At 40.0% G+C, this 21348-nt stretch overlaps 1 protein-coding gene and 1 pseudogene across 5 annotated transcripts in view; both read right to left on the bottom strand.

The window, feature by feature from the left end:
* Positions 1-21348, bottom strand: part of Hecw1 (HECT, C2 and WW domain containing E3 ubiquitin protein ligase 1) — a 414282-nt gene that overhangs the window by 240853 nt on the left and 152081 nt on the right. For all 5 annotated transcript variants that reach the window (XM_087590135.1, XM_087590133.1, NM_001440089.1 and 2 more), the window contains 2 exon segments: positions 19956-20280; positions 6653-6760 (listed from right to left, as the gene is read on the bottom strand). In XM_087590135.1, the coding sequence (XP_087446261.1) occupies positions 6653-6760; positions 19956-20280 (433 nt within the window).
* On the bottom strand, positions 11407-13339 carry Rbbp4-ps2 (RB binding protein 4, chromatin remodeling factor, pseudogene 2; annotated as a pseudogene).

Here is a 21348-nt window from a genome sequence, read left to right as displayed (position 1 = left end):
AGAGCTGAAATCAACCAAGTAGAAACAAAATGGACTACAAAGCTTCTGTAAGGCAAAGGAGACTGTGGTTAGGACAAAACAGCAACCAACAGATTGGGAAAAGATCTTTACCAATAATACAACTGATAGAGGGCTTATATCCAAAATATACAAAGAACTCATGAAGTTAGACTGCAGGGAGACAAATAACCCTATTAAAAATGGGGTTCAGAGCTAAACAAAGAATTCACAGCCTAGGAATGCCGAATGGCTGAGAAACACCTAAAGAAATGTTCAACATCTTTAGTCATAAGAGAAATGTAAACCAAAACAACCCTGAGATTTCACCTCACACCAGGGAGAATGGCTAAGATCAAAACTCTGGCCACAGCAGATGCTGGTGAGTATGTGGAGAAAGAGGAACAGTCCTCCATTGTTGGTGGGATTGCAGACTGGTACAACCGTTCTGGAAATCAGTCTGGAGGTTCCTCAGAAAACTGGACATTGCACTACCTGAGGACCCAGCTATACCTCTCTTGGGCATATACCCAAAAGATGCTCCAATATATAACAAAGACACATGCTCCACTATGTTCATAGCAGCCTTATTTATAATAGCCATAAGCTGGAAAGAACCCAGATGCCCTTCAACAGAGGAATGGATACAGAAAATGTGGTACATCTACTTAATGGAATATTACTCAGTTATCAAAAACAATGACTTTATGAAATTCATAGGCAAATGGATGGAACTGGATAATATCATCCTGAGTGAGGTAACCCAATCACAGAAAAACATACATGGTATGCACTCATTGATAAGTGGCTATTAGCCCAAATTCTCGAATTACCCTAGATGCACAGAACACATGAAACTCAAGAAGGATGACCAAAATGAGAATGTTTAACTGCATCTTTAAAAGGGGAACAAGAATACCCTTGGGAGGGAATAGGAACGCAAAGTTTAGAACAGAGGCAGAAGGAACACCCATTCAGAGCCTGCCCCACATGTGGCCCATACATACACAGCCAATTAGACAAGAAAAGAAGTGCAGGCTGACAGGAACCGGAGGTAGATCTCTCCTGAGAGACACAGCCAGAATACAGCAAATACATAGGTGAATGCCATCATTAAACCACTGAACTGAGAACGGGACCCTCATTGAGGAATCTTAGAAAGGACTGAAAGAGCTTGAAGGGGCTCGAGACCCCATATGAACAACAATGCCAACCAACCAGAGCTTCCAGGGACTAAGCCACTACCCAAAGACTATACATGGACTGACCATGGACTCCAACTGCATAGGTAGCAATGAATAGCCTAGTAAGAGCACCAGTGGAAGGGGAAGCCCTTGGTCCTGCCAAGACTGAACCCCCAGTGAACGTGATTGTTGGTGGGAGGGCAGTAATGGCTGGAGGATGGGGAGGGGAACACCCATAGAGAAGAGGAGTGGGAGGGTTTAGGGGGATGTTTGCCTGGAAACCGGGAAGGGGAATAACAATTAAAATGTAAATAAGAAATACTAAAGTTAGTAAAGTTGAAAAAATTAAAAAAGAAAAACACACATGGTATGCACTCATTGATATGTGGATATTAGCCCAAATGCTTGAACTACCTTAGATGCACAAAACACATGAAACTCAAGAAGGATGGCCAAAATGCAGATGCTTCACTCCTTCTCTAAAAGGGGAACAAGAATACCCTTAGGAGGGGATAGGGAGGCAAAGTTTAGAACAGAGGCTGAAGGAACACCCATTCAGAGCCTGCCCCACATGTGGCCCATACATATACAGCCACCAAACTAGATAAGATGGATGAAGCAAAGAAGTGCAGGCTGACAGGAACCGGATGTAGATCGCTCCTGAGAGACACAGCCAGAATATGGCAAATACGTAGGCGAATGCCAGCAGCAAACCACTGAACTGAGAACGGGACTCTTGTTGAAGGAATCAGAGAAAGGACTGAGAGAGGTTGAAGGGGCTTGAGACCCCATATGAACAGCAATGCCAATCAACCAGAGCTTCCAGGGACTAAGCCACTACCCAAAGACTATACATGGATTGACTCTGGCCTCCAAATTCATAGGTAGTAATGAATAGCCTAGTAAGGGCACCAGTGGAAGGGGAAAGCTTTGGTCCTGCCAAGGCTGAATCCCCAGTGAAAGGGATTCTTGGGGGGAGGGTGGTAATGGGGGGAGAATGGGGAAGCGATTAGTGGAATGTTGGCCTGGAAACCGGGAAACGTAAATAAGAAATACCCAATTTAGTAAAGATGGAAAGAAAAAAACCAGAACCAAGCTTAGAGGATGAACAAGTATTTGCTATACAGACCCAAAGGTTTGATGATAACCTCTTTGCCCTGCAGAACCAATGAGTTAAATTTACAAGGGCACTCATGAGGACTCCCTGATATTCTGTGCATGTCTGTTTTACTAAGACCATCAACATACCAGAAAGACAGTATAAGTTACAAATGATGTGAAAAGGTGGGAACTGCCCCCACTTTCCCATTGCTCTTCTAGCTTCTACTTCCCAGGCCCAATGAAAACAGGAAGAGTTCCTTAAATTGGCTGGTCAGAATTCCAGTGTGGACTGAGTGTCTTTTCTGAGAAAGTGAAACTATTTGTACAGAAAGCGGTACCTCACTTCCAACTCTTCATCGCAAGAACAGTCAACCATGTTCTATCTGTGTGACACTCTCTTGACATGGGACTAACCCTAAACAACCTGGTCCTCTTTCTTTACCTAATTTTTTTCTCTGGAGGAACATTAAATTTTAGGTGCAAAGTCCATCTATAGGAAAGATTAGAAGTAACTGATTGTTGTCTTAGAGTTTAAGTTCCATGCTTTCTACATTGAAATATTAAGCACTAGCTTAATTAATAATTTATTTATTGAGTGGGGTGGTTTGAATGAGAATTGTTTCCAGTGGGTTCATGTATTTAAATCTATTGTTCCACATTGGCGAGGCTGTTTGGGGACACTGTAGAACATTTAGGAGGTAGAGCTTTATTGAAGGAAGTATGTCACTGGGTGTGGGTTTTGAGAGTTTATAGTTTGGTCCTACTTCCTGTTCAAGAATGGACAGTGTGATCAGACAGTTTCCAGATCCTGTTGTAATGCATTCTTGGCCTCTTGTCATGCTTTCTCTGCTATGGTGGTCTCTATGCCTCTGGAACTGTAAGCCCCATTCTTCTCTAATTTGCTTTTGTTAATGGTATTCTTTTAATTAAAATTATGTGTTTATTTATACCCCAAATGCTGCTCCATGTTCCAGTCACTCCCTCACAGAATCCCTCCCCGACTCCCCCATCCCTCTGAGAAGGTCACCCCCCAAGTTTCCACCCACCCTGGTACATCAAGACTCTGCCAGATTAGGCACAGCCTCTCCCCCTTATGCCAGATAGGGCAGTCAGGAGGACTGAGCTGCTTCTCAGCTATGTATGTATCAGAGGGACTCTTTCTGGCCCATGTACATTTTTTGGTTGGTGTTTCAGACTCTGAGAACTCCCAGAGGTCCAGGATTTTTGACTCTGGTGGTCTTCCTGTGAGATTCCCATCTACTTCTGGGCCCCCAATCCTTCCCCCAACTCTTCCCTAAGTGTCCCTGCCCTACATCTAAGGTTCGGCTATACACAGCTACTTCTGTTATTGCCTGCTGCTAGGTAGAGCCTCTCAGAGGACAGTTATGTTAGGCTCCTGTCCGTAAGCATAACCAAATACATTAATAATGTTAGGGATTGGTGCTGGCCCATGGGATGGGTTTCAAGATGGGCTAGTTTTGTTGGCCTTTCCTTGGTCTTCACCATCCCTACATTTCTTTTAGATGGGATAAATTTTGGGTGGAAAGTGTTGTGGCTACAGGAGGTGGTCGTATCCCCACTGTCAGGCATCTTGACTAAACACACCTGCTTCAACTCCTGGGAGCCTCTCCAGGTCTCTGGGACAACCCCTACCCCTTCACCAGCTGCAGATTTTCATTCATTCTCCTCGCCCCCTGGGCCTCTCTCCTGTCTGTCCCTGAACCTGATCCTGCACCCAGATTCCCCTCCTCATCCCCTTCCCCACTCAGTTTCCTCACTCCCCTTGCCTCCTGTGACTATTTTGTTTCACCTTTTAAGTTCTATTCAACCATCCTTGCTTGGTCCTTCCTTCTTGTTTAACGTCTTTGTATCTCTAAGGTATATCATGAGAATTCTGTATTTTTTGGCTAACATCCACATATCAGTGAGTACATACCATGCATGTCCTTTTGGGTCTGTGTTACCTCACTCAGGATGATATTTTCTAGTTCTATCTATTGGCCAGAAAAATTCATGATGATGAAACGTCTTTTGGGTATATCCCCAGCAGTGGTATAGGTGGGTCTTCAGGTAGAACTATTTCTATTTTTCTTAGAAACTGCCAGATTAATTTCCACAGTCATTATACAGTCTAGCCATGGAGGAGTGTTTCCCTTTTTCCCCATCCTCACCAGCAAGTTCTATCCCTTGAATTTTTGATCTTAGCCATTCTGATTGGTGTAAGGTGGACCTTCCTAATTGTTTTGATTTGCATTTCCCTGATGACTAAGTGCTTCTTGGCCACTCCAGATTCCTCTGCTAAGAATTCTCTGTTTAGTTCTATGACCCATTTTAATTGGTTCATTTGGTTTGTTGGAGTTTAACTTCTTGAGTGCTCTTACATATTTTAGATATTAGCTCTCTGTCAGACGTAGGGTTAATGAAGATATTTTCTCAGTCTATAGGCTGCAGTTTTGTCTTGTTGACAGTGTCTTTTGCCTTACAGAAACTTTTAAGTTTCATGAGGTCTCACTTATCAATTGTTGATGTTAGGGTCTGAGCCATTGCTGTTCTGTCCGGGAAGTTGTCTCCTGTACCAATGCATTCAAGGCTCTTTCCTACTTTCACTTATATGAGATTTAGTCTATCAAGTTTTATGTTGAGGTCTTTGATCGACTTGGACTTCAATTTTGTGCAGGGTGATAAATATGGATCTATTTGCATTATTTTACAAGCAGATTTTCCAGTTAGACCAGCATCATTTGTTGAATATGGGGTTATTGGGGTATTGGAGTAGGGGCATGGGGGTGTCTCTTGTGAGGTACCTATACATGTGGTATCACATTCGGTAACACACACACACACACACACACACACACACACACACACACACACACACACACAGAGAGAGAGAGAGAGAGAGAGAGAGAGAGAGAGAGAGAGAACAGAACAGACTATCACAAAGTACAAATGATACCACTTGTGTGTCTCTGGTTAGACGCAGCCTGTTTGGGGGGTAGGCAGGGTGGTGGTGTGTACAACGCACTACTCTGCAACTCAGTAATGGTATTTATTACAACAGCAGAAATGTGATACAGAAAGATTTTACTGAGATGTGGGAGTTGCTCCTATTATCTGAAATAAATTCAACATTGCAAAGAAAGATGTGTCTAGAGAAGGCAAAGTTCAGGTTTTACTGGGTGGAGAGGAGTATTACAAGTTAGGAAAGATAAGAAGATTTTAATTCCTGTCTATAATACAAGTTTATAGTTAGATAAAAGACTCACACACTATTATATACATGATCATGTGGGTTTTATGCCTTTGGACTACTTTGTGGAATAATTTGAAACTTTGAACTATAAAAGTCATTGAGTGTTGTGTTTAGAGCATAATGGGCCATCCATATGCACACTTATAATTTAATAATGCTGAGATAAATAAAACGGCGAGGCTCAGCTTATCAAGCTTTGGATGGAGGCAAGCGTGCCTTTGATACGTGCCTAGAGAATGTTAAGGTCTCTGGATACGTGGCCTGGTGCATCAGCTTGCTTCTGAAAAGCACAGGGGTAGATGCAGTCTCCATACAAAAGAAAAGGATGTCTGTAAAAAAGATAGTCTGCACTGTGTGTGTGTGTGTGTGTGTGTGTGTGTGTGTGTGTGTGTATGTGTGTGTTACCAAATGTGATACCACGTGTATAGGATACCAAATGTACAGGAAATACATCTATATGGAGAGCTATGGAAACAATCCTATCACAACTCTAGATAGGATTTATTTCTAAGAGCAGAAGAAAATTTAGAAAATGTATCAGTAAGGTACAGTACCAAGTTTATATATTCATAAATGTAAGAGGATAAATAGTCAAAGAAATTACCTGATATTGGTGGTATATAATTTGAATCCTATACTATTGTAGCAAGATCCAGAAGCTGGGGTATGTGTGTGTGTGAAATACTACCAACATACTAGTGTCATGGACAGGCAGCCTGGAGGAGTGTGGGTAAAACAAAGGCAAAACTAAAAGGCAGGATACATGGTGAGACCATAGGGTTTCATTCATCACTTAATTTAGACAAGGCGTGAAAGCCTAAAGGACATGTATTAAAGTGTCCTGAGTCTAGAGACTTGTGGATATGAACCAAGACCTTCATAATATTAAAAGAATGACATGGGTGGATTTGCATGGCTATTTTGCAACTGTCATAGAGCTATCTACTGAAAACATTTTAAGGCTCTTATTAAACCTGCCTCTGCTTTTACGTGGCTCCTAAGCAGAGGCATCTTGTTGAGGGGAATCACCCCAATAGAATGAAAAAGAATACAGCTGAATTCTGATCCACTGTGTCTGCTGGGCCACAGGAATGTGGAATGTGGTAAAAGTACTCACATTCCACAAAGTAAGAGCTGGCATCAATCTTCCAAATGATCTGGCCTCTGTGAGATCCATTGACTCCACGGTTCTTATAGTCCAGAAAGTTTTCAGATGAGACTTCACCTATAGTGCAGAAGGAGAAAGAGAAGCAGAGAAGCACATCAACCAACAGCATATTTACATGCAGCAAATAAAAAGAGCAAAGGATATAAATACTAACCCTTGGAATCACATAGAGAGCTGGTATTATTCAAAGACACAATCAGAACAGAGCGTTTTTCCACCCAACACTTGGCAAATGAATTTTCTTAGTTCTTAAACACCTCCATAAACAGAAAGTCACAATCACTGACAACTACTGCAATGACTCTTACTTTTAAAAGCATTTTAGTTATATGAAATATGTGAAAGTCTTAAGACTTGATCTTCATTTGTGAATGAAGAGATTTAGAGAAGATGTCTGATGGCACTTGCCTTCGAGTCTAGCTTTCTCTCTCATAGGCTTTATATCACTTTATATCCTCTCTTCTTCATCCTGGGCCTCCTTACACTGTTGATTTTTAAAATTTCATCAAACATGACCATGTGAGATCATTTGGATACTGGTATATAATGTGCTCTAATTGTACTCTCATCCATACCTTGCTGTTCTCTACTCTGCTTGTATTAATTTTCTTCATTCTCTAGTTTGAGAATACACACACACACACACACACACACACACACACACACACACACACACACACACACACAAGTTTAGGGCCATCATTTTTCTGTCTGAGACTGGCTTAATCTGTATATCATGATGATCTCCAGTTTTGTACAAATGACATGACTTCATTCTTTACAGATAAAAAAATCTGTATCAGATTTCCTTTTAAAAATGTATTTTTATTTTATTTACATTGGTATTTTAACTGCCTATGTCTCTATGAGGGTGTCAGATTCCCTGGAGCAGAGTTACAGACGGTTGGGTGCTTTTGGTTATTGCCATGCGGATGCTGGCAATTGAACCTGGGTCCTCTGGAACTGCTGTGCTCTTAACAGATGAGTCATCTTTCTAGCCCTGTACCTTATTTTCTTAATCCATTCTTCTCTTGTAAGACACTGAGGTTGGTTCTACAACTTTGCTATCGTTAATAAGGCTGTGACTAGTAATCATTAACGTGAAAGTATCTCTATGATGATTGATTTGGACTCCAAGATAATATATGTTGATTATATGGAAAGTTTTAGGTTTGTGAAGAAATTTCATACTGAATTTTACATCTCTAGAGTAGTTTATATTCCATGAATAGGGTATAAAGAGTTCCCTATAATCTGTATTCTTGGCAATATTTGGTATTTGTTTTCTTCATGACTGCCATTCTGAATGGGTGTGGTGTAATCTCAATACCTCTTTTATTTATATTTTTCTAATGACCAGTGATTTTGAACCAGTTTCTTGGCAATGTGTATTTCACTATGCAAGCACTGACTTTTTTTCATTAACCAGTTTATTATTTCTTCTTCTTCTTCTTCTTCTTCTTCTTCTTCTTCTTCTTCTTCTTCTTCTTCTTCTTCTTCTTCTTCTTCTTCTTCTTCTTCTTCTTCTTCTTCTTCTTCTTCTTCCTCCTCCTCCTCCTCCTCCTCCTCCTCCTCCTCCTCTTCTTCTTCTTCTTCTTCTTTTTCTTCTTCCTCCTCCTCCTCCTCCTCTTCTTTTTCTTCTTCTTCTTCTTCTTCTTCTTCTTCTTCTTCTTCTTCTTCTTCTTCTTCTTCTTCTTCTTCTTCTTCTTCTTCTTCTTCTTCTTCTTCTTCTTCCTCCTCTCCCCTTCCTCTTCCTCTTCTTCTTCTTCTTGGTTTGGGTGTTTGATTTTCAGTTATTTGTATATTATAGATACAAGTCCCCTATCACATATATAGTCAATTAACATTTTTCTTTGCTCTCTAGCTGGTATCTTAACTTAACATTATATCTTTCATGGTCTATTATATGAACATACAATTTTCTCAGCACCATTTGTTGAAGAGGTTGTCTTTTCTATAGTCAATATTTTTGACATCTTAGTAAAAATCATTTGGCTATACCTACATGGGTTTATTTCTGGGTCCCTATGTACCATGGTCCCATGTACTATGCTGTTTTTATTACTCTGTAACGCCACTTAATAATTAGGTGTGATTATACCTTCAACACTGTTCTACCTATCACCAAATCCACAGGAACCTTCTTCATACTATCATCCTTCGAGACTAATTTATTGCTATTACCCATCTTATAATAGCCATTCTACAAATAAGAGCAACCAAATGGTATAACACTTCAATCCACTGCTAGGATTCTATTAGTCCTAGTTAAGAGAAGCACGTGTCACTTGGTAACAATCTCATTGGAGAGTCAGCATAACCTTCCTTGTATAGATATCTTTACCTTCTTATAAAAGAAGAAAATAGTATTTGTCTAGAGAAGTCTAGAAGTCATATACTAACAAAACACATCTTAATTTGGCTCTGCTTGGGCATTTCTCTGCCTTACTGATGTAGAACAAGACATTTTTTTTCCTCCATCTTTATTAAATTGGGTATTTCTTATTTACATTTCAATTGCTATTCCCTTTCCGGTTTCCAGGCCAACATCCCCCTAACCCTTCCTTCTATATGGGTGTTCCCCTCCCCATCCTCCCCCCATTACCACCCTCCCCCTAACAATCACATTCACTGGGGATTCAGTCTTGGCAGGACCAAGGGCTTCCCCTTCCACTGGTGCTCTTACTAAGAGAACAGCACATTCTTGATGCTGTTCAAAGTAACAATAGGAACTCCACTGGCAAAAGAGGCAGCTTCATGTCTGTGGGAGGGCTCCATTGCATCTCCTCATCTGGAAATGACAGGTCAGATAAATAACCATCCCCAACCCTACGTTTATAGGTCTAAGTCTGTGATTTGAGCTTAGACAAGATACCAAAAATCCAGAAGTTACCAAGGACATACATATTATAAACTATTAAGATTCACAGATAAGTTTGGATTGAGAAACTTTATTTGAAGTATGATGTTATTTAAAATGTTGCCATTCAGCATTAAATAATATCACAGCTATATATATGTAGCTGTTATGATAATAAAAAATTTTCAGATTGAGTTTCTGAAATGATGAGTTATGGTTCTTTTGACTTAGTCAAAAATGTCATGTTAAGACCAGAACTTATTCAAAGTTTCATGAAACTCAATATGGCTAATGGTCTCTTTCTTTTCCTAATACTCCCCTTCTCTGCTCTGTGGGGATGAGTTTCTACCTGCCTTATTTCTTTACCATTTCCTCTATCTTCCTTTTGTGCTTCCCTCTTTCTCTGTATTTCTCTCTTTCTCTGCTAGGGAGCTTTTAATGCTTTCTACCCCACAGAATCTGTGATTGACCTTCTATACTTGCAAGGTAACAAACACCACAGTTTGACAGAGTCTAGCATGGTCTATATGCTTGAGCTACAGAGGCAGGAGGCAGGAATTGACACACAACCACAGGGGAATGCTGCTCAATGACTTGCTCCCATGGCTTACTCACATTGCTTTTTTGTTGTTGTTTTTACTGGATATTTTTTAATTTATATTTCAAATGTTATCCCAGAACCTGGTTTTCCATCCCTAAACCCCCACCCCCTTCCCCCTCTTTTTCTATGAAGGTGCTCCCTCTCCCAACCACCCACCCCCTCCCGGCTCCCTGCCCTGACATTCCCCTAGGCTGGGGGGTTGTCCAGCCTTGGCAGAACCAAGCTCTTCTCCTCCCATTGGTGCCCAACAAGGCCATCCTCTGCTACATATGCAGCTGGAGCAATGGGTCTGTCCATGTGTAGTCTTTGGGTAGGGGTTTAGTCCCTGAGAGTTCTGGTTGGTCAGTATTGTTGTTCTAGTGGGGTTGCAAGCCCTTTAGTTCCTTCAATCTTTTCTCTAATTCCTCCAACATGGACCCCATTCTCAGTTCAATGGTTTGCTGCTAGCATTCACCTCTGCTTTTATCATGCTCTGGCTTAGCCTCTCAGTAGACAGCTATAAAAGGCTCCTGTCAGCATGCACTTCTTGGCATCAGTAATATTATCTGGATTTGGTGGCTGTATGTATATGGGCTGGATCCTCAGGTGGGGCAGGCTCTGAATGGATGTTCCTTCAGTCTCTGCTCCAAAGTTTGTCTCCATATCTCTTCCTATGAATAGTTTTGTTCCCCCATTTAAGAATGACTGAAGCATCTGCCATTTGGTTGTTCTTCTTCTTGAGCTTCATGTGGTCTGAGGACTGTATCTTAGGTAACCGGAGCTTTTGGGTTAATATCCACTTATCAATGAGTGCATACCATGTGTGTTCTTTTGTGATTGGGTTACCTCACTCAGGATGATATTTTCTAGTTCCATCCATTTGCCTATGAATGTCATGAACTCATTGTTTTTAACAGCCGAGTAGTACTCCATTGTGTAGGTGTACCAAAATTTCTGTATCTGTTCCTCTGTTGAAGGACATCTGGGTTCTTTCCAGCTTCTGGCTATTATAAATAAGGCTTCTCTGAACATAGTGGAGAATGTGTCCTTTTATATGTTGGAGCATCTTTTGAGTATATGCCCAGGAGTGGTATAGTGTGGTCCTCAGGTAATACTGTGTCCAAATTTCTGAAGATCCTTTAAGTTGATATGAAGAAAGGATATATGAGATTGCAATCCCACAAACAAGGGAGGAGTGCTCCTTTTTCTCCACATCCTTGCCAGCATCTGTTTTCACCTGAGTTTTTTTTTTTGGGGGGGGGCTATATAGAAAAGCAATTTATTCCGTTATAAGCACTTACACAGTTAGTCATGGAGAGTTAATAGGCCTGATGGTGAGACAGGTTAGCCAAAATGGAGATGGCGTCAAACTATAGTGGTCAAAGACTAACCCTACAAAAGCAACGTTTATCAAGGATTAATTTAATCTTAGAAACAAATACAAACTAGCAATCCACTCTTTCTCAACATGACAGTGCACCAGTGGTACAACTGCCAGGTAAAAACGTACATCTTTACAACTTGGTGGTCCCAAGTTTAAAAAAGAAAAAAAGATTAAAAAGAAAGAAAGAAAGAAAGAAAAAAAAGAAGTAAAAACCACACACAACAAAAAACAGACTCTGTTCAGCTATCCAGCCACAACTGAAGCCACCAATGGAGGCTTTGCTGAATTAAGCCCCCCAGTTAAGATTTAGAAAACACCCATGGTTTGGGCTAATAGCATTGTTGGTGGGACCTATTGAAGTTGGACAGCTGAACAAAGTCTGTGTCCCAAACCAATGTTAAATCCATCTCAGGCTTCAGAGGAAAACAAGGAGAGTCTAAAATCACAAGTGCAGACATATCTAGGATCCTTGTCCTTCTGGATCCACACTTCCTTCAGGGTCTTCATCATTATAAATGTTCTCTGCCATCTGCCACACTTGCATGATATTGTCTTCTGATACAGAACAAATTACCCAAGGTTCATTGGGATTCCAGGAGAAGTCAGATATCTTGGCAGTGTGACCACCATGAATAAACAACAACTCTGGTGGGCCATCCTCTGCATCTTCTGGGGACTGTTCTTCTCCAATTTTACTTAGATCCCAGACATTCAGCCGACGATCAGTGCCACTGGAAGCTAAGATAGTCTCATTGTGAGGTGACCATTGAACTTGGAATATTTCATCCTTATGTGATTCAAAGGAATGCAACTTGAGTTTCAGATTTCTCAGATCCCACAAGGCAACAGTCTTGTCAGCTGATCCCGTGGCAAGAATGAACTCACTATAAGGATTGAAAGATAAGCAATTCACTTCAGCTGTGTGAGCATCAACCGAGTGGCTTGGCTTGGAAGTATTGTTTGAACGAGTATCCCAAATCATGAGTTTCTGGTCATCAGCAACTGACCCGAACAGAGACTCGTGGAGCAGATGCCAGGAAACGTCCTCCACTACTGCTGTGTGCCCTGTAAAGATGGTCTTTGCATCCACCACTTTTCCTTCTTTGGGAACTGCACTGATGTCCCATAGGCAGATGGTATGGTCATCTGAAGCACTAAGTAAGTGCCCGCTGAGATTTGGATTCCAAGAAAGCCCATAACCTTCCTTCTGATGCCCATGGAGACGCAAGTCTGGGTTGCATTCTCCAGAAGGGTCTGGTTTAGAAGGGTGCTTTGTGTAGTCAAAAACAAGAACATCACTGGATGGAGTCTTCGTTGCAATGATGCAAGGGTTCTGAGGCATGTACCTGGCCCTGTTTACTTCTCCTTCATGGTTGATCTTGATTTCTATTTCAATTTTCCCACTGACAGAACCAAAACCTCCAAATTCTCCTTTTTCACTGTCATAATGGGATGCATCAAACTGAGCATCGTCATTAGGGAGCTGGACACTGGCTATCACAAGGTGGTTTTGTTCATCTGATGTGTGTGTTCCCAGGACAAGCCGATGAATGCTGAAATCTTTCCCTTCAGGCCTGGTCACATCTGGAAGCCACTGGGCAGTTAGGCTGGGCCACTCCAGGGCATGGGTCATCACCAAATCATAAAGAAATGGGGTGTTCTTCTTCCATATCTTGTACTCCTCGTTGATCTCACGTTCTTCCACCGCGTCGTCAAAGGCCGCTTCCTTGTCAGCCATGGCGGCAGGAGAGCCGGGAGGGGTTGGGGGATCCCGGGGTCGTGCGTTGCAGGAGGGGCGGGGAGGCTACGAGCTTCACCTGAGTTTTTGATCTTAGCCATTTTGACTGGTATGAGCTGGGATCTCAGGGTTTTGATTTGCATTTCCCTGATGACTAAGGAGGTTGAACATTTCTTTAGGTACTTCTCAGCCATTTGATATTCCACAGCTGTGAATTCTTTGTTTAGCTTTGTACCCCATTTTTAAATCACGTTATTTGACTCTCTGGAGTCTAACTTCTTGAGTTCTTTGTATATTTTGGATATTAGTCCTCTATCAGATGTAGGATTGGTAAAGATCTTTCCCAATCTGTTGCTTGCTGTTCTGTCCTAATGACAGTGTCATTTGACTTATAGAGGCTTTGCTATTTTATGAGGTCCCATTTGTCAATTCTTGATCTTAGAGCAATTGGTGTTTTGTTCAGGAAATTTTCCACAATGCCCATGTGTTCGAGACTCTTCCCCACTTTTTCTTCTATTATTTGAGTGTATCTGGTTTTATGCAGAGGTCCTTGATCCACTTGAGCTTTGTACAGAGTGATAAGAATGGGTCGGTTTGCATTCTTCTACATGCTGACCTCCAGTTGAACTAGCAACATTTGTTGAAAATACTATCTTTTCCACTGAATGGTTTTAGCTTCTTTGTCAAAGACCAAGTGACTGTAGGTGTGTGGGTTCATCTCTGGGTCTTCAATTCTATTCCATTGATCTAACTGCCTGTCTCTGTACCAGTACCATACAATTTTTTTTATCACTATTGCTCTGTAATACAGCTTTAGGTCAGGGATGATGATTCCCCCAGAAGTTCTTTTATTGTTGTGGATATTTTTGGCTAACCTGGGTTTCTTGTTATCCCAAATGAATTTGCAAATTGTTCTTTCTAACTCTGTGAAGAATTGAGTTGGAATTTTGATGGGGATTGCATTAAATCTGTAGATTGCTTTTGCCAAAATGGATATTTTTACTATATTAATCTTGCCGATACGTGAGCAAGGGAGATCTTTCCATGTTATGAGATCTTTTGCAATTTCTTTCTTCAGAAACTTGTAGGTCTTGTCATACAGATCTTTCACTTGCTTGGTTAGAGTTACTCCAAGGTAATTTATATTATTTGTGACTATTGTGAAGGGTATCATTCCCATAATTTCTCATGCTGCTTATTTGAGTAGAGGAAGGCTACTGATTTGTTTGAATTAATTTTATATCCAGCTACTTTGCTGAAGTTGTTTATCAGGCTCAGTAGTCCTCTGGTGGAACTTTAGGAGTCACTGGTATATACTATCATACCATCTGCAAATAGTGATGTCTTCACTTCTTCCTTTTCACTTTGTATCCCTTGGCCTCTTTTTGTTGTCTAATTGCTCTAGCTAGGACTACAAGTAGTATTTTGAATAAGTAGGGAGAGAGTGGGTAGCCTTGTCTAGTCCCTGTTTTAGTGGGATTGTTTCAAGTTTCTCTCCATTTAGTTTGGTGTTGGCTACTGGTTTGCTGTTTATTATTTTTTACTATGTTTTAGTATGGGCCTTGAATTCCTGATCTTTCCAAGACTTTTAACATGAAGGGTTGTTGAACCTTGTCAAATGCTTTCTTAGCATGTAATGAGATGATCATATGGTTTTTTTAATTGAGTTTGTTTATGTAGTGGATAACACTGATGGACTTCTGTATATTGAATAATCCCTGTATCCTTGGGATGAAGCCTACTTGATCATGATGGATGATCATTTGATGTGTTCTTGGATTTGGCTCATCAGAATTTTATTGAGTACTTTTTCATCAATATTCATAAGGGAAATCTGTCTGAGGTTCTCTTTCTTTGTTGGGTCTTTCTGTGGTTTAGGTATAAGCATAATTTTCGCTTCATAGAAGAAATTAGGTAGTGCTCCTTCTGTTTCTATTTTGTGGAATAGTTTGTACAGTATTGGTATTAGGCCTTCTATGAAGGTCTGATAGAATTCTGCACCACTAAACCCATCTGGTTCTTTTTTTTTTTGGAGGGGGGGACGTTTAATAATTGCTTCTATTTCTTTAAAAGTTTTTGGACAATTTAGATTGTTTATCTGATCCTGATTTAACTTTGATACCTGGTATCTGTCTAGAAAATTGTCCATTCCATAATGATTTCCACTTTGTTGATTATAGGCTTTTGTAGTAATATCTGATAATTTTTTGAATTTCCTCTATTTCTCTTCTATTGTCTCCCTTTTTACTTCCGATTTTGTTAATTTGGATATATTCTCTGTGCCCTCTGGTTAGTCTGGCTAAAGGTTTATCTATCTTGTTGATTTTCTCAAAGAACCAGTTCCTGGTTTTGTTGATTCTTTGTATAGTTCTTTTTGTTCCTACTTGGTTGATTTCAGCCCTGAGCTTGATTATTTCCTGCCCTCTACTCTCTTTGGTGTGTTTGCATCTTGTTGTTCTAGAGCTTTTAGGTGTGCTGTTATGCCATTAGTGTATGCTTTCTCTAGTTTCTTTTTGGAGTCACTTAGAACTATGAGTTTTCCTCTTGGCATTGCTTTCTTTGTGTCCCATAAGTTTGGGTATGTTGTATCTTCACGTTGATTACACTCTAAAAAGTCTTTAATTTCTTTCTTTCTTTCTTCCTTGACCAAGTTATCATTAAATAGAGCATCGTTCAACTTCCATGTATATGTGGGCTTTCTATAGTTTTTGTTGTTATTGAAGACCAGTCTTAGTCTGTGGTAATCTGATAGGATACATGGGATCATTCCAATTATATGTTTCTCTTGATGTTTGTTTTGTGACCAATTATATGGTCAATTTTAGAGAAGGTACCATGAGGTGCTGAGAAGAAGGTGTGTTCTATAAATATGTGTTAAATCCATTTGGCTCACAACTTCTGTTAGTTTCCCTATGTTTCTGTTTAATTTCTGTTTCCATGATCTGTTAATTGATGACAGTGGGATATTGAAGTCTCCCACTGTTATTGTGTGAGGTGCAAGGTATGTTTTGAGCTTTAGTCAGATTTCTTTCATGAATGTAGGTTCCCTTGCACTTGAGTATAGATATTCAGGATTGAGAGTTCATCTTGGTGGGTTTTCTCCTTTGATGAATATGCAGTGTCCTTCCTTATCTTTTTTGATGACTTTTGGTTGAAAATCAATTTTATTTGATATTAGAATGGCTACTCCAGCTTGTTTCTTTGGACCATTTGCTGGCAAATTGTTTTCCAGCCCTTTACTCTGAGGTAGTGACTGTTTTTGTCACTGCCGTGTGTTTCCTGTATGCAGCAAAGTGCTGGGTCCTCTTTCTACATCCAGTCTGTTAGTCTCTGTCTTTTTATTGGAGAATTGAGTCCATTGATGTTAAGAGATATTAAGGAATAGTAATTGTTGCTTCCTGTTATTTTTGTTGTTAGAGTAGAATTATGTTTTTGTTGCTCTCTTCTTTTGGATTTGTTGCAAGAAGATTGCTTTCTTGCTTTTTCCAGGGTGTACTTTCTCTCCTTGTGTTGGATTTTTCCATCTATTATCCTTTTCAGGGCTGGATTTGTGGAAAAGTATTGTATAAACTTGGTTTTGTCATGAAATATCTTGGTTTCGTCATGGAATATCTTGGTTTCACCATCTATGTTAATTGAGAGTTTTGCTGGATATAGTAGCCTGGGCTGGCATTTGTGTTCTCTTAGGGTCTGTATGACATCTGCCCAGGATCTTCTGGCTTTCATAGTTTCTGGTGAGAAGTCTTGTGTAATTCTGATAGGTCTGCCTTTATATGTTACTTGACCTTTTTCCCTTACTGCTTTTAAAATTCTTTCTTTGTTTTGTGCATTTGGTGTTTTGACTATTATGTGACAGGAGGAGTTTCTTTTCTTTTTTTTTTTTTTTTTTTTTGGAGTTTCTTTTCTAATCCAATGTATTTGAAGTTCTGCAGGCTTCTTGTATGTTTATGGGCCTCTATTTTTTGAGGTTAGGAAAGTGTTCTTCTATAATTTTGTTGAAGACATGTATTGGCCCTTTACTTTGGGAATCTTTGTTCCCTTTTATACCTATTTTCCTTAGGTTTGATCTCCTTGTATCCTGGATTTCCTAGATGTTTTGGCTTAGGAAATTTTTGCATTTTACATTTTCTTTGAAGTTTGTGTCAATGTTCTCTATGGTATCTTCTGCCCCTGAGATTCTCTCTTCTATCTCTTGTATTCTGGTTGTGATTCTTGTGTCTATGACTCCTGATCTCTTTCCAGGTTTTCTATCTCCAGGGTTGTGTCCCTTTGTGATTTCTTTATTGTTTATATTTCCATTTTTAGATCTCAGATGGGTTTGTTCAATTCCTTCACCTGTTTGTTTGTGTTTTTCTGGAATTCTTTAAGGGAGTTTTTTATGTCTGTCTTAAAGTCCTCTATCATCATCATGAGTTGTGATTTTAAACCAAAATCTTGCTTTTTCTGTTGTGTTGGGATATGCAGTAGTTGCTTTAGTTGGAGAACTGGATTATGATGATGCCAAATAATCTTGATTTCTGTTGCTTAGGCTCCTGTGCTTGTCTCTCACCATCAGGTTGTCTGTAGTGTTAGCTGGTCTTTCTGGCTCTGACAGTGGCTTGACCCTCCTGTGAGCCTGTTTGTCAGCACTCCTGCATACTGGCTTTCTTCCATCAGGATCTGGGTACAGAGAGCTGTGGGACTGGGTCAGCTCTGGGCACAGGCAGAAACCGGAAGGGTCCTGTCCCAGACTGCTCCTGGGTTTTTGTGTCCCTAGTGCTCCAGGTGGGTCCCTTGGAGCAGAAGTGGTGGTCTTATCTCTGCTCTCAGGTGAGTCAGTGGAGCTCTGGGCACAAGCAGAGACTGAATGAATGTCCAGAGGTCTCTAGGCAGGTTACTCTTGGGCCAGGAATGTGAGCAGAAATCGTGGTCTCGCCTGAGCTCTGAGGATTGTCCACACTTCTGAGAATCCAGCTCTCTCTCTCATGGGATTTGGGTACAGAGCACTGTGGGCCCAGGTCACCTTCAGTTGCAGGTACAGATTGCTTCTTTATACCACCTAGGATCACCTGCCAGGGGAGGATAGTACCCATGGTGGATGGTGCCCTCTGACTTTAGTCATTAATTGAGCAAATCCCCCATAGGCACACACCCAGGAAAATCTGGTGAGCACAGTTTCTCAACTGATAGTCCATCTTCTCAGGTCCCTCTAGCTTGTGTCAAGTGGACTAAACCCAACCAGCTCATTTTTCCCTGCTATGGTTCACACTCAGTAAGTTTCATTTATTCATTATCTTCTCTAACACACTATCTTCTGTTTTTTCCCTTAACTTGAGAATATGGGATCAATCTTCACAAACTTGTAAGATACTACTGTAAAGAGTTGTTTTAAAGTTATGCACTTGTGTATGTGCAGAGACAACAAAAAATTCCTTCAAGTGATAAATCACATTTCCATAAAGGTAGGCACGAGGGGGATTGTGAAAAATCTGAAGATTCAGAGTAGTTGAAAGGGAGTAATAAATGCTTGCTTAAGATTAGCTAATTGGAGTTCTGTTGACTAAATGGAATCTTTTGTCAAGACATAAAAGATAGGGTTTTAAAGTGAAGTATCTGAATATTTAGTATTGATAGTCAAATATACAACAACCATGGACTACACATGTATTCTTGATGGGCTGCTGGTATTTCTCCATCTCTGTTTTAGGTAGATGTTATTTTATTTGAAAGCTTAATTTTAAGGCCTATTAAATTTTTCTGTTCAGAAGTTGAATATATCTAGTAACCACTATATGCATAAAACATCAAAATGTATATTGCTTTATTTTTATTACACGCACACACACACACACACACACACACACACACACACACTAATTACACCATGTAGAGCTGTCAAGAGAATCAAATATTTTCCTAATTGTTTTCTGACTAATTAGTCAGACAAAATATTTTATCAGAAAAATAAACAAGGTTACAAATTGCTCATAATGTACATTATTTTCTGTAATAGTGAATAATAGTGAATTACTAAATCTGGTGTTGTGCATTGAAATGTGTGAGAGCAAACTTTATAATGATGTTACTCTTTAAAACAGTTTCTCATGTTGTGATCCCCAACCATAAAGTTATTTTGTTGCTACTTCATAACTGTAATTTTGCTATTATGAATTGCAGTGTAAATACCTGTGTTTTCTGATGCTCTTAGGTGATTCCCATGAAAGGGTCATTTAACCCCCAAACCCACAGGTTGGGAAACACAATACTATAGTATAACTTAGTTGACTGTGCTTTTTAATTACACTGGAGAGTGATATCAGGAAAACTAGCTTCTCCTAATTGGTTGTCCAATATCAAATAATCAGCCCTCAAATCATACATACAAGTAATATTATACAGACTGAGAAGGTTGTATTCAGAAACACATATGCTATCTATATTATGCATGTATGCACACACATGCATTTAACAACAAAGAGAAAAAAGTATGGATTTGAAAATATAAGATAGGTACATGGAAGATTTGGAGGGAAGAAATGGAAAGGGAAATTATGTAGTTATATTATTTTCTCAAAAAATTAAAATGAATTATGAATAGGATTCTCATTGAACTAACAAACCATTCACATAAGACCTTTCTTTTCACCACACACTACCAGACTGTCTAGAGGAAACAGTCTAACAAGTAGTCATGGATGATAATGTACTCACCAATAAGATACATCCCAATCCAGTCTCCGGCATCCACTTCTTCCTTGATGTCCCAGTGGATCACCAAATCCTGGGAATACCCTATAGAATAGTAGGAACTGCTGACCATGAGTGTAGAGCGGCTGTCTGAGGTGACCAGGTCAGTGTCACTGGTAGAGCGAGGGATGGTGATGCCATCATGGGCACCATTTCTGATGTCTATGTTGTGGAATTGGTCTGGGTTATAGCTGTACCGGAGGGGCTCTTTGCACCGGCGTCGGCTCTGGGAGTTTCTAGATGGAGATGCCATGGCAGCCAGGCCTAAAAACCTGTTCTGGTACAGATTCTGTAGGAGAAGAAGACATTGAACAGTGTCAGGAAAAAAATCAAAACAAAATAGTAACTGTCACATATATCAAAAGATGACAGATATCAAAAGATGTATTGAGGGAAATAAAGTGTGAGGAAGCTGCCCTTTGGGGGCATGGGAGACAAGACACATAGCATGCTTTCCAGGACAAGGGCCTGTTCTCTGCATTCATAGAACAAGAACAAAGACATAGGCACCTTTCTGTTCATGCCCCCTGAAATCTCTGCCTCCTCCAGCTGCCTTCAATCTACTTGATTCTAGAAGGAGAAGACTGTGAGTAGAAGTCCTGTTCCCAAAGAAGCACATTTTTTTTTAAATTCTCCACCATCTGTTCAATTGGTTCCAATTCTATACTTCCTTTCTTTTAGGGTCAATTATGATTATCTTCATTGAATATTTCAGTCATTCCTGGTGCATTCAGTCCCTCCACACAGTCAAGAATGGTCCTGTTGAGTAAGGTAGTTATTCTCCCTCTTAAAAAAAAAAGAAAACAAAACATTTGACTCTCTGGTATGTTTCTTGGCCCTCTGTAATATCTATTCAGGATCTTGTAATTCTAGTAACTTTTAAACAGTACAGTTGTTGATTAGATCCAATCTCAGAAGAACTTCTTCACTGAGCTGATGTTATGGTAGAAAGAATTGCAAGTGCGTTTTGTTGTTGTTGTTAATGCTCACAGCACTGAGTGTTTAAAATTAACAACAGGGAAGGTGGCCATCATATAGAACTTGGGCAGAGATTCACTTTCAAAACAAGCAAGTGTGACTCTGACCTCATTGATGAATACTAAGATTGGGTTAACATCAACATTTGGGGGATTTCAGTTTTACATGTCCAGAAAAAGCATTGAATCATGCTATTTAGACTCCAGGTGCTGGACCTTTTTATACAAACTGATTAAGTGAGAGTTAATGATACTTTGTGTTCCAAACATCAGGGCCAGACCCTAGTGCCAGTGTTACTCTTCAAATTATATGAGTCTACAGATTGCACACATTTAAATAAACTTTGCATCTCTTTAGAATAAGAAGACCAGCTAGAATG

Source organism: Rattus norvegicus, chromosome 17, assembly GCF_021556685.1.
Source record: "Rattus norvegicus strain SHRSP/BbbUtx chromosome 17, alternate assembly SHRSP_T2T, whole genome shotgun sequence".
In the NCBI taxonomy this organism is placed as follows: Eukaryota; Metazoa; Chordata; class Mammalia; order Rodentia; family Muridae; genus Rattus; species Rattus norvegicus.
The sequence above is the reverse complement of the archived record's forward strand: the minus strand, read 5'-3'. Positions and strand labels throughout refer to the sequence as shown.